Below are 13113 nucleotides of genomic sequence, written 5' to 3'. Positions count from 1 at the left end.
TTATGTTTGAATGTCTATTAAACCACCCTAACATCATCACTTACAGTATGACCCTGACAGATTCTACTATAGCTGCAGTTAACATGGACTACAGGCTGCAGAGGCTTCAAATCTTCAGATTCCATTAATCAAACACCGACTCTAAGTCTGATAATAATAATGTTAAAGGCTTAATGAACAATCACTGTACAGTACAAAGCAGGGTTAACAGTTTGTGGCAGGACTGACAGAGACTTTTCTACTCTGTGTAAGAGAAATGTGGGAATAGGTGTGGAAATGTGGGAATGGAATTCACTGGAAAGGCAGGAATGCTGTTCTCGTGAATGTCCACTAGATGGCAGTATAACGCTATAAATGACAGGCATGACGGTCCAACGCAGGGGTCACCAGTCTTCTCCTCAAAGGGCCGGTGTAGCTGCAGGTGTTCATTCCAAACAGGCTGGAGTTCACCTGATTGTACTTGTTTAATCAGCTGGTTGAGGTATTAACAGTTTACAGGGCTCATAAATAATAATAATAATGTAAGTGAATCAAATTAGAATTATGGATTTGCACATGCAGCCACACGGCTGATCACTGGATATAGTTTACTACAAACACTCACTATAAACTGACTGTTAAATACTTTGTGTTTTGTTTCACATTTTGTTTATTATTCCTTTAGTTAATTATGTACATATGATAGACACATTGTTTAGAGATCATATCATATCAATATCATAAGAGTAGTGTTAATGTAATATGTTAGAGTGAAGGCTGGAATGGTGGTTTATACTTAATGATTCCCTCTTTTAATTTCTGGGATTTAAATAGTTACGTATCCCCCAACTCAATTATTACCTACAGTGAGCCGAAAAAACTCAAGTGACATTGTTTACCTTTTTGACCATTTAACTATGTAGAAATTTTGAATTCCCCTTTAAGTGCTCAATGTATGGCAGACTCAGAGATATAATAACTACTCTGTACAACAGTGGTGATCAGAAAAGCATCTCTGAATGCACAACACATCTAACCGTGAGGTGGATGGGCTACAACAGTGGAAGACCATGGTCAGATTCTCCTCCTGTCAGCCAAGAACAGGAATCTGGGGCTGCAGTGGACACAGGCTCACTAAAACTGGACAGCTGAAGATTGGAAAAATGTGGCCTGGTCTGATGAATCTACATTTCTGTTCAAGAGCGAAAATGGTCAGAATTTGGCCTAAACAGCATGACTCCATGGACCCAACATGCCAGAGAGAGAGAGACAAAGAAAGAGAGAGAGAGAGAGATACAGAGAGAGAGCTAGAGAGAGAGAGAGAGAGAGAGAGAGAGAGAGAGAGAGAGAGACTGTAAATGATCTCTCAGGCTTGTTCCTGGTTGTTATTGGGGGTGACACTCTGTTCTTCTCTGGTGGTCCCATCATCATAATAGAACACTTTAGAACCAGGACAAACCTCAGGAAGCAGCACTGTGAATTATCAGTCACACTATACTGTCCTGATCATTTTAGCTAAAGCTGTTCACTGAAGAAACACCAGGGAATCATGGGATAATACACACTTTATTTCATACAGAGGAGTATAACAGTAATAAATAGCAGATAAATAAAAGCCATAAAAAGCTCTCATACCTTTAAAAACACTTCACACTCAGCACTTTCACAAAGAAAGAATAAAACCCTGCAGGAACAGCAGCACCAGTGCATTCTGGAAACTGGGGTCCAGTTAAAGAGCTGTAATGCTGGATTCCTCCAGTTTGGGCCCACGATGACCAGCCCCCCTAAAGTATTTATTGGGCCCCTCATATTATTATTATATTATTACTGAAACCCACGACTCACAGAGAGATCCAGGTTCTCAACCAGCTTCCCAACACATTCATCAACATGGACAGAAAGAAATGATGACCATTTATCTTCTTCATATTCAGAATTCAGCTTGTCTCCATGGTGACCACTTTCACAACCTGCAACATCATATATTCACTATTTATAACTTCAAAATCTCAAACATATGTGTATTACACACGTCTATTACATGTCTATTATGAGACATAAAAATAAGTAAATAAGTGAATTTCAGGGTCATTTTTATTGATTTAAAGTCATTCCCTGTGATGAGGGTCATTCCATTGGCTGGTATTCCCTCATGTCAGGGGAACACTCTTTTCCACATCCTCAGTTTGATTCACGCGTGAGGAGTCTCGTCTTCTGAGCCTCTGGACACAACTGTCTATCAGATAAAGCCCCCTTGGCACAGCATAGAACCCCAGAATCACACCAAGAACCAGCGCTCCAATCCCAAATCCCAGTGCTCCGATTTTCAATCCCTTCTGAAATCCATCACTGTTTCCCTTCTGATATTCATCCTTCCACATCCAGCTCTGCTGAGCATCTGAAGACAACAAACAAAACAGATGAGGCAGAGCACAGTGGACAAACAGCAGGAACATCTTTTTAAGCCCACCAGAAAAGCACTTACCTTTAACAGTGACCGACACTGTCTGTATGACAGCCGCTCCATCGTTGACCTCTTGCACTGTGTAGACTCCACAGTCAGCAGACACCACGTCTCTCAGCACCATGGAGTTACCACACACTGACACTCTGTCTTCATACCCCGCATTGCAGTGCACGGAGCGTCCATCCACAGTGCACATCTGGACAGGGGTTACAGATCCTCCATCAGTCCGGGAGAACGTTAGAGTCACTGGATGGAACGTGAGCAGATCCAAGATGAGGGGATCTCCAGCTGGTACTTCAGCAGAAGAGTTGTGAGCTGCAGGAGAGACAAGCAGAGATCTTTGTAATTCCAGTCGTACCAGCACCAAACTACCATCACACTACTGTATCATACACTGTCATACAAGAGTTTAATGCTCTGAAACACTCACGCTTGGGCTGGAGGTTCTGGAAGCAGATCACTTCTCCGCTACATTTGGTGTGATAAAATCCTCTGGTGGTGTAATTAACCTGAGGAACGGTGAGGCTACTATTGTCCAGGTGTCTCTCACAGCTGAACTCTGACTCTTCTTTAACTCCACATTCGGCCACTTTCACTCCATTCTTCTCCCAGGTTTCCACCCCTGAACAGGGCTCTGGACAGTACAGAGTGGCCGGGTCATTCAGATCCCTCCATGTGGTTTTGACAGAGTAAGCCAGTGTCTGCTGACCTGCTGAAAAAGAACAAGTGTTTACAGTTATAGACAAACTGTGCATCACGGTCAGTGAGTGTAGATACAGTGGAAGTGTTTCTAGCGTAATAGCCTTTAATCTCAGTCTATGTTCCATATATTTACTCTCTAAAGATGAAGATGTGGAAGCAGCTCCAGTGAAGCTGAGTCCAGCCTCAGTAAGTCAGTGAGGCTGTTTAATGAAAGTGTGCAGTGTGAGCAGTGAGGACTCTCACCTGATAGGACTGCAGTCAGGACTGTTAGGACCCAGAAGCTGAAGAGCTGCATGGCTGAGCAGACGGTGGAGACTCAACACAGCCTGCAGGTGGAAACTCCGGACCAAACCGCGGACCAAAAACCAGAGAGCCGCTGCTGGAGGTGAAGACCGGAGATCTTGAAGAGCTCCTGTTCTGCAGGCGCTGAAGACGAACCGCAGCTCCTCCACACGAGAAGTGTCTGCACTGCTGGTTGCCCGGAGTATTTATGCTGCTGAAGGCTCGCGCTGTTCGGGGATCGGGCTCAGATTTTCGGTTAAATTTGGCTCCGCCCCCGAACAGAGCGCTCTCCGAAAGTCTGAGCACGTTCTCCCAAATTTCTGAGGCTCGCGCTGTTCGGAGATCGGGCTCAGACTTTCGGTTCACACTCTGCTCGGAGGCGGAGCCAAATTTCTAGGACTGCGCTGTTCGGAGGCACCCAGATCACTGTGCTCTGTCTGTAAACACACCTGAGTCAGGTGAGCAGCGTTACAGTTACACAGAATCAACAATAAGGCATAAAATAATAACATAAATATGTTCTTACAGTTTTCACAACTGCTAAGAAGCGTTTTCAGTACTAAGTTCTGTTTGGACCAAACCACCAACAGGTTTTCCATGATTTAAATACGCTCAGTGATGATCCTTCCCAGAATTCTTTCATTCTCTTCTCATTCAGTCTCAGTCTTGAACCAAACTGCGCATGTCTGAAGATGAATCCTCACACACTGTTACAGAACCTTTAGACCGAACTGCAGAACCAAACATATCAGTGTGATCAACCAGAAATACTGTATCCAACAACAACCACAGCCAAAATAACGATACTGTTTATACAGTCAAACTGCTGATGGTGAGTAAACAGGCTGATCACAGCTCAGTCCAGCCCACATACTGACCATCTATGAGAGGGGTCACTTCTGGAGTTCTTTAGTTCACATTAGACGGAGCATTACAGGCACAGAGCCATACAGAGTAAGTGCTTATCTGTACGTGTATCAGCAAGAGGGGTCATCAGGCGTGATGTGGACGAGACCGTGAGGCCGGACGATGCAGAGCATTTACAGTGTGAGTTTTTACTGTACTAGAATAATGTAAAGAAGGATTGGGAGGATGTGTGTAATGAAGTGGTGACCTATTGCTCCATCTCCAAATCTGCCAGCAGAGAGACGTTTAAATCCAGTGTATCTGTTTATCTATGAGCTGATGAGCAGTGAGATCACAGACCATTAGTGTAACATGTCAAATTAGCAAATTAGTACAGCAGGAAATCATCATTGATCTTTAGTTCAGACATAAAAAAAGTGTTTTTTATTATAAGTCAGCATTTATTCTTTTAAAAACTCTTCCAATGTAACCAGTTACTCTAAGGCACAAACAGGTCACATGACTGGTAAACCGAGAAATAGAGAGACAGAGAGAGAGAGAGCGAGAGAGAGAGAGAGAGAGAGCGAGAGAGAGAGATAGATAGACTGTAAATGATCTCTCAGACTTGTTCCTTATCTTAGCTTCACTAAGACTTAAATAAAGCACAATTGTGGATCTTTAATGCAAAATGTTGAATGTGAAGTTATTTAGTTTACAAGCAGGCTTTGGAAATAATGGACCAATGAGATGGCATCACTGTGAAATTTTAAATAAATAAATAAAAATTGCTGATTTAAAAAAAAAAAAATGTATACATTTTTCTTTCTTAAAGCTTCTCTTTTAGTCCATAAATAATCTTGTCCCAGGAATACTTTGCCAGTTGGTCACTCTGTTTAAGACTAACATTAGCTAACGCTTTATTAACACTATCTGTGATTGTTATAGCTGGTGTTAATAACTGAAATGAAAGTAGTTTTAAATCCAGCTGAACTGACTGTCTGTAATATAATGTTCCTCAGTTATTCTGAGCAATCAGAAGAGGCAAAAGGTTTGTTTTGAGAGAACAGCCCAAGTTACCTAACATTATTATCTTAGCTTTACTAAAACCTAAATAAAGCACAATTGTGGATGTTTAATGTAAAATGTTGTTGATAATCCAAAAAAGGGTGGAGGAGCTCAGTTGTGCTCTTTACCCTGGATTTACTTCTATAACACAGTGTTGATAGTTCCATCATTTGTATTAAATGTGATATTTATATTATGTTGTATATATTAAACATATTTAAAAACGAGACATTTTTAGTAATCTATATATAAAAGCTTTAATATCTACAACTTGTAGATATTAGAGAAAAAAACGGACCACAGCTGGACTTCTGACTGATGTTAGTATATCCTCCTATATTACTTGAAAAGGGTTTTTCCTCTAACCATGTTGTAATAATTATTAAATCTGTTGCCTTTTCAGGTCAGAATTCTTGTGGTGAGACTTGAACACTAAATACGTCCAAACGCTGTGTCCATTAATAGATGCTGTTTGCATCTACGGCAAATGAAAGAAGGTCATGTTAGACCTGTCTGAGGGCTCCAGGACCAGCACTGGGAACCACAGTTTAGGGCACAGCATGATGGAAACTGGTCTCCTTCTGTATCAGCAGTGATCTCTCTCCTCAGTCAGTACTGAGTACTGAGTACTGTAATTGATACTTATTGTTGTAAATCAGCCACACAATAAGACAGATGGTTTCCTATGATGAGGCTAGTGACTGTGATATGATCTGCTGAGTACAGGATGGTTCACTCCTAATGATTTAACGCTTTCACTTTTAGGGTTCTGATCAGGTTTTTCCCTTTTAGTTTGAATCTTTATATATTCAACATTTTTCAAGATTCTGATTCAATATTTGTATTTTATATGACACTTTCTGAACTGAAATCATTTTTGACTGCTTATGTAAAGTGATCACTACTAATAACTGTGCAATAGCTTTGCTTTTACATTTTCTTGTGGGTTCATTTAGTATTTTTTGCTAAAAGGCAGCTTAATAGCATTTGAAACACTTCAGTGCTGCAGGCTGTGCAGAGGGTCTGTTTACAGCTCCTCTATGACAGTGGAGTAAACAGAGCACAGTGGAGTCCAGGACAGATAACAGATGATCTGAATTCAACACCTCTGATAAAAATGGATGAAAACAGGGACTTTTTGGTTTAAAGACATGATGAGGAATTTTAAAGCTTTAAACACAGTGCTGCATTGGGATGATGGTTTAGAGTGTATAAAGTCCAGTTTCACCCCTGAGCTAAAGCTCTATCGATCAGGAGGTAATGCTGATATTAATAAATGCAGTTCACAGATCAAGAGTGTTTATTTTAATATCTTAATATTTCTGCTCATATTTGACAATGAAAGTGGTTCTTTTGAACAAGTTTTTTATAATGAATCAGTCAAACTGATTCATAAGTCCAGTTGAATCTGAAGGTTTGAGGCGTCTATGCAGTCTGTAGTCCACGTTGTAGGTTGAAGAATTCTGTTCAAATGCTTTCTGATCCAGAGCCTCAAAGTACAGCACATTTCTAACAACCTTAGAAAACATTTCTGAATTTGTACACATTTAGTGTCTACATGAACAGCGAGACAGACCAGCACAGCTAATAGATTATTACATATTAGATTAGAGTAAACAGTGCAATGAGCTCTGTATTATTTCAACTTTTATACCACTGTAAGCTGATTTACTATTTAAAGCTGTGAAGAGCTTCACTGTTTTATTATTAGAATCACTGTCTATTTCTCTTTTTTTCAGCAGACGCTTTTGTAAAACTTTTATATAGTTGAAAAACGATACATGATGAAAAGAGGGATGATGTTCTGCTCTGTTTCAGTCTTGTCAGTTGCCAGAGCATCGTTTAATATATTTGTAACTTCTCAAACCATGAGACCAACAGTGAAACAAAAATGAGAAAGTGTGTAATTTCAGTTCTGATTTATTTACTGTCTGATTTTACGACATCTTTGTTGATGTAATACAGTGAGTAGTCTGCTACTCTGCTAGTAGTCTGAGTGTGAAGACAAGAAAATCTCAGTGAAAGAAGTGTTGATCATCTAAAAGTGATCAGCTCTTCAAAGAGGCACGTTGACAACACCTGATTGTATTTTGGTTATTTCTGATAGGGACAGATATTTATTTTATTTCTGAGTTTGTGGTGTTTCTAATGAGTGTACAGTGTGTTTGAGTCTGTGAAAACAATGTAGAAATGAAATGAGGGAACAACAATATTATAGACTGTTCTGACTGTATGATGTATTTAGTCCAGCAAGTGGCGCTGTTTTATAAACTACAGTATCACCTGGAGACTTTATGGCAAATGTGTGTCTGTATTTATAATGAATGTGCTGCGTTAGTTATGTAGCACCCCCTCAGACCCATTACCTTGCTTTAGGAGTGAGGTGAGTTCTTCGCGTTGACTACTAATTGTAATTTTGAGCAGTTAGTAAGCTACTGATTTACACCTTTAAGTAAATACCACTGAAATTAAATTATGAACTCTACCTGTGGTATCACGCCTCAGCTATGACACCCCTTACAAATTTAGTATTATATGAATGTACAAGAACCCACTCAATAGTGTGTATACAGAAATAAGTGACTGGACAAACAAATCACTTAGTTATGCTGTATGAATGATGTATTTTTCTGTTTCTTTTCAAGATTCACATAACTACCTGAATATGACTGAGATTGCAGAATATTATAATGAGCAGTTAACCCAATGGGTAGTGAATCACCAAATTACATTACTGTTGTGGGCCCTCAACAGACCGCTGGGCATTCCCGGGCTGGGAATGTGAACGGGAACGGTTACCGAGTCCTGCTTGTTTACGTTCGCTGGGAGAGCAAACTCCGGGTGACTACGTTGCTAGGCAGTAGGCGCCGATGCTTATGCTAACGCTATGCTAACCAGCTGAGCCTCGAGACCAAACTGTTTACTTCGAAGGGAAGTTTCTCGTGGCTCGTTGCCTTCCGTCGTGTCAGTAGCTAGTGAAAGATCTCAGTTCGACAACCCAACACTTCTGGCTTGACAAAGATATATAAATATAACGTGCTTTACGTTACATCCCAGCACGGAGCATCTCGGTTGCACTTTCTCCCCTTCTCTCTCTTCTCCTCTTCCCCCCCCCCCACGCACTTCCCGCCCCCCTCAGACACAGAGCCAATGAACAGGTGAGTACAAAACCTAACAATGATTGACAACTATATTTAGCAAATCAACTACGTTTTAAAATATATTTATAATCTCTTAACACTTTTATGCAACTATTTTAACCTTTTAATTTTTTAACACAAACACCTTTACCATACAAAAAAACAAAACAAACAAACAAAAAACAACAATATATATTCAAGTATAGCCCACAAAAATGTCCCTAGGACTACAGTTATAAAACTGGAGATTATCGTAACTGTGATTGTATTGTGCGTCTCTACATATAGAGTCCTCCATCCAAACAGTGCGGCTCTCCCGAGTTTGAGTTTGGCTCCTCCCTCCAAACAGTGCGTCACTCCCGAGTTTGAACCCTCCCTCTAAATAGTGCGGCTTTCCCGAGTTTGACTCCTCCCTCCAAACAGTGCGGCTTCCCTGAGTTTGGCTCCTCCCTCCAAAGAGTGCGTCACTCCCGAGTTTGAGTTTGGCTCCTCCCTCCAAACAGTGCGGCTTTCCCGAGTTTGAGATTGGCTCCTCCCTCCAAAGAGTGCGTCACTCCCGAGTTTGAGTAGGCTCCTCCCTCCAAACAGTGCGGCTTTCCCGAGTTTGAGATTGGCTCCTCCCTCCAAACAGTGCGTCACTCCCGAGTTTGAGCCCTTCCTCCAAACAGCGCGGCTTTCCCGAGTTTGGCTCCTCCCTCCGAATTGTGCGGCTTTCCCGAGTTTGAGCAGTATAAAGGCTCCTCCCCCCAGCAGTGCAGACACTTCTCATGTGGATCAGCTGCGGTTTGTCTTCACTGTCTGCAGAACAGGATCTCCGTCTGACAACGTTCGTTTCTGGAATAAAACGAAAGAAAAAGCATCAGAACCTGCCGGAGCCGAACTCTAGAACCCCCTACAGCCTCCACCATCTGACTGCTACAGAACAAACTGTAAGTACACGATGAATATTAATGCTGAAAAAATGTAAAGCACGAGACTGAACAGACCCTCTTTACTCACCACTGTAGTTCACTGACAGATCATGTAGAAACACAAAGACAGGTGAAGTCCATGTAGGAACAGAGAGCTGAGAGATCTGAAGAGCTGAAAACACCAGTTAGAGTATAGAAATGTATCTTATATGCTCTGTAATGTTTTCAGATGGTGAGTTTTGTGTCATTAACAGTGTTTGTTGCTGTGTTTCCACCTGCAGGCTGTGTTGAGTCTCCACCGTCTGCTCAGCCATGCAGCTCTTCAGCTTCTGTGTCCTAACAGTCCTGACTGCAGTCCTATCAGGTGAGAGTCCTCACTGCTCACACTGCACACTTTCATTAAACAGCCTCACTGACTTACTGAGACTGGACTCAGCTTCACTGGAGCTGCTTCCACATCTTCATCTTTAGAGAGTAAATATATGGAACATAGACTGAGATTAAAGGCTATTAAGCTAGAAACACTTCCACTGTATCTACACTCACTGACCGTGATGCACAGTTTGTCTATAACTGTAAACACTTGTTCTTCTTCAGCAGGTCAGCAGACACTGGCTAACTTCATCGAAACCACATGGAAGGATCTGAATGACCCGGCCACTCTGTACTGTTCAGAGCCCTGTTCAGGGGTGGAAACCTGGGAGAAGAATGGAGTGAAAGTGGCCGAATGTGGAGTTAAAGAAGAGTCAGAGTTCAGCTGTGAGAGACACCTGGACAATAGTAGCCTCACCGTTCCTCAGGTTAATTACACCACCAGAGGATTTTATCACACCAAATGTAGCGGAGAAGTGATCTGCTTCCAGAACCTCCAGCCCAAGCGTGAGTGTTTCAGAGCATTAAACTCTTGTATGACAGTGTATGATACAGTAGTGTTATGGTAGTTTGGTGCTGGTACGACTGGAATTACAAAGATCTCTTCTTGTCTCTCCTGCAGCTCACAGCTCTTCTGTTGAAGTACCAGCTGGAGATCCCCTCATCTTGGACCTGTTCACGTTCCATCCAGTGACTCTAATGTTCTCCCGGACTGATGGAGGATCTGTAACCCCTGTCCAGATGTGCACTGTGAATGGACGCTCCGTGCGCTGTAACGCGGGGTATGAAGACAGAGTGTCAGTGTGTGGTAACTCCATGGTGCTGAGAGACGTGGTGTCTGCTGACTCTGGAGTCTACACAGTGCGAGAGGTCAACGATGGAGCGGCTCTCATACGGACAGTGTCGGTCACTGTTAAACGTAAGTGCTTTTCTGGTGTTCTTGCTGTTTGGGGACTTTGTGCTGAGGTGACTCTCTGATTAGCCTCTTTACATATACAGCAATCAGAGATATTCTTGTTGTTGTTGTTGTTTTGCACATTTAAATAGAAAAGAAAAGAAGTGGTGTTCAGTATTTTGGCCATAATTTGGCCAGAACTATAAATGGTCTAATGTGCCTTAAAGATAAACCTAAACTGTAAAATATTTACATATACACTTATACAATTACATATACTACATAAGCCTTTAAATAGCTCTTCTTCAGTGATCTTCATCAAATCCAAAACTCTGTCCACTTCAGATTCATCAAAATGAAATGTAAACAGTTAGAACAGGTCCTGGTCCTGTAGATCCACCACCCTGGATCTGGACATCCAGATGGCCTTGAAAGCCTTTATTACCTGGATCAGGTGTGTTAGTTTAGGGGTAGAGTTGAACATCTGAGTGCAGTTTCCACTGGAATTTCCTAGTTAGCATTATGAAACATTTAGCTGTTGTGTTTTGGCCAAAACTTGTTTTGTGGAAAGAACTGATCTGGATACATTAGTAGTTTTTTTGTTGAGGAGAAACAACTCTAATCTGGAATTATCTTCTCTAGGGTGAACACGTCCTCCAGTCTAACTGAAAACCTTCTTTATACTGAATGTTTTTCCAAATTTGTTATGTTAAAACAGTGATCCACAGGAAATGAAACTCAGGACAATAATCATGTCGTCATGAACAGAGTAAACATTAAACCGTACCACAGCTTTCACTGATCACACCCATCATTGCTCTGATTAGCTTATCATACAGTTATGCTGAGTGGACAGATGGTCTTCATCTCTCATCACTCTGACCTTTCATGACCTGAAGACTTTCCTAAAGAGCACTAATCACATTCACCTCCTCTGTTTTGTCTGTTGTCTTCAGATGCTGAGCAGAGCTGGATGTGGAAGGATGAATACCAGCAGGGATTGAAAATTGGAGCACTGGGATTTGGGATTGGAGCGCTGGTTCTTGGTGTGATTCTGGGGTTCTATGCTGTGCCGAGGGGTCTTTATCTGATGGACAGATGTGTCCAGAGGCTCAGAAGACGAGACTCCTCACGCGTGACTCAAACTGAGGATGTGGAAAAGAGTGTTCCCCTGACATGAGGGAATACCAGCCAATGGAATGACTGGGATTTATTGGATCTCGGTACAAACAACATGAATGACCCTCATCATAGGGAAATGACTTTAAATCAATTAAAATGACACTGAAATTTACTTGTTTACTTATTTTTATGTCCCAAATGAGCTGATGCTCTCAAGGCCACTCCACCCATCTGAAGCTGGTTTCTTATTCCCCGACTTCATGGTAAAATTTTCCTGTTCCACCTTAAATGGTGATCAGTAGTGAAAGTAGAAACACGGCTCAGGTCCTAATTTGCTGGTCCAGCCAGTGTCTTTACCATCCAGCATTACAGCTCTTTAACTGGACCCCAGTTTCCAGAATGCACTGGTGCTGCTGCTCCTGCAGGGTTTTATTCTTTCTTTGTGAAAGTGCTGAGTGTGAAGTGTTTTTAAAGGTATGAGAGCTTTTTATGGCTTTTATTTATCTGCTATTTATTACTGTTATACTCCTCTGTATGAAATAAAGTGTGTATTATCCCATGATTCCCTGGTGTTTCTTCAGTGAACAGCTTTAGCTGAAATGATCAGGACAGTGAAGTGTGACTGATAACTCACAGTGCCGCTTCCTGACGTTTGTCCTGGTTCTAAAGTGTTCTATTATGATGATGGACCACCAGAGAAGAACAGAGTGTCACCCCCAATAAGAACCAGGAACCAGCCTGAGAGATCATTTACAGTCTCTCTCTCTCTCTCTCTCTCTCTCTCTCTCTCTCTCTCTCTCTCTACCAGTCCTGTGACCTCTGTGTGTACTTGAGAGTGACTGGTTATATTTGGACAAGTTTTTGAATATCAGCTGACATTAAGATTCATGATGATTTCCTGTTTTACTGTGCAGTTGGTAATTTGACATGTTACACTAATGATCTGTAATCTCACTGCTCATCACCTCATAGATAAACAGATACACTGGATTTAAATGTCACTCTCCTGTCAGATTTGGAGATGGAGCAATGGCTCACACATAGCGTCCACTTTATTAGAAACATCCTTCTAATAGTGGGCAGGACCCCCAGAACAATTCTTCAATTCTTTCAAGTGCTGGAAACACTGTTAGAGATCCATGTTGACACGATTACATCACAGTAAAACCTGCAGATTGGTCAGTGACACAGTCATGCTGAGAATCTGCCTTTTACCATGTCCTTCCAAGGTGGACGTTCACTGAACTCACTGTAATGTCCATGGAAGCAGTGTGAGATGACTTGTGCTCTGTGATGAGCCACATAATCATGCTGGAAGAAACTATTAGAAGA

At 41.7% G+C, this 13113-nt stretch overlaps 1 protein-coding gene across 1 annotated transcript; it reads left to right on the top strand.

The window, feature by feature from the left end:
• The first annotated feature begins 9946 nt into the window (after window positions 1-9946).
• On the top strand, window positions 9947-11839 carry LOC118827053. Its single transcript, XM_036598267.1, has 3 exons — window positions 9947-10271; window positions 10387-10683; window positions 11616-11839. The coding sequence occupies exons 1-3, from the start codon at window positions 9947-9949 to the stop codon at window positions 11837-11839; spliced, it is 846 nt and encodes a 281-aa protein (XP_036454160.1).
• Window positions 11840-13113: the final 1274 nt, after the last annotated feature.

The sequence above is a fragment of the Colossoma macropomum genome, unplaced genomic scaffold (genome assembly GCF_904425465.1).
Source record: "Colossoma macropomum unplaced genomic scaffold, Colossoma_macropomum, whole genome shotgun sequence".
NCBI classification, from domain to species: domain Eukaryota; kingdom Metazoa; phylum Chordata; class Actinopteri; order Characiformes; family Serrasalmidae; genus Colossoma; species Colossoma macropomum.
This window is presented reverse-complemented; position numbering and strand designations above follow the sequence as displayed.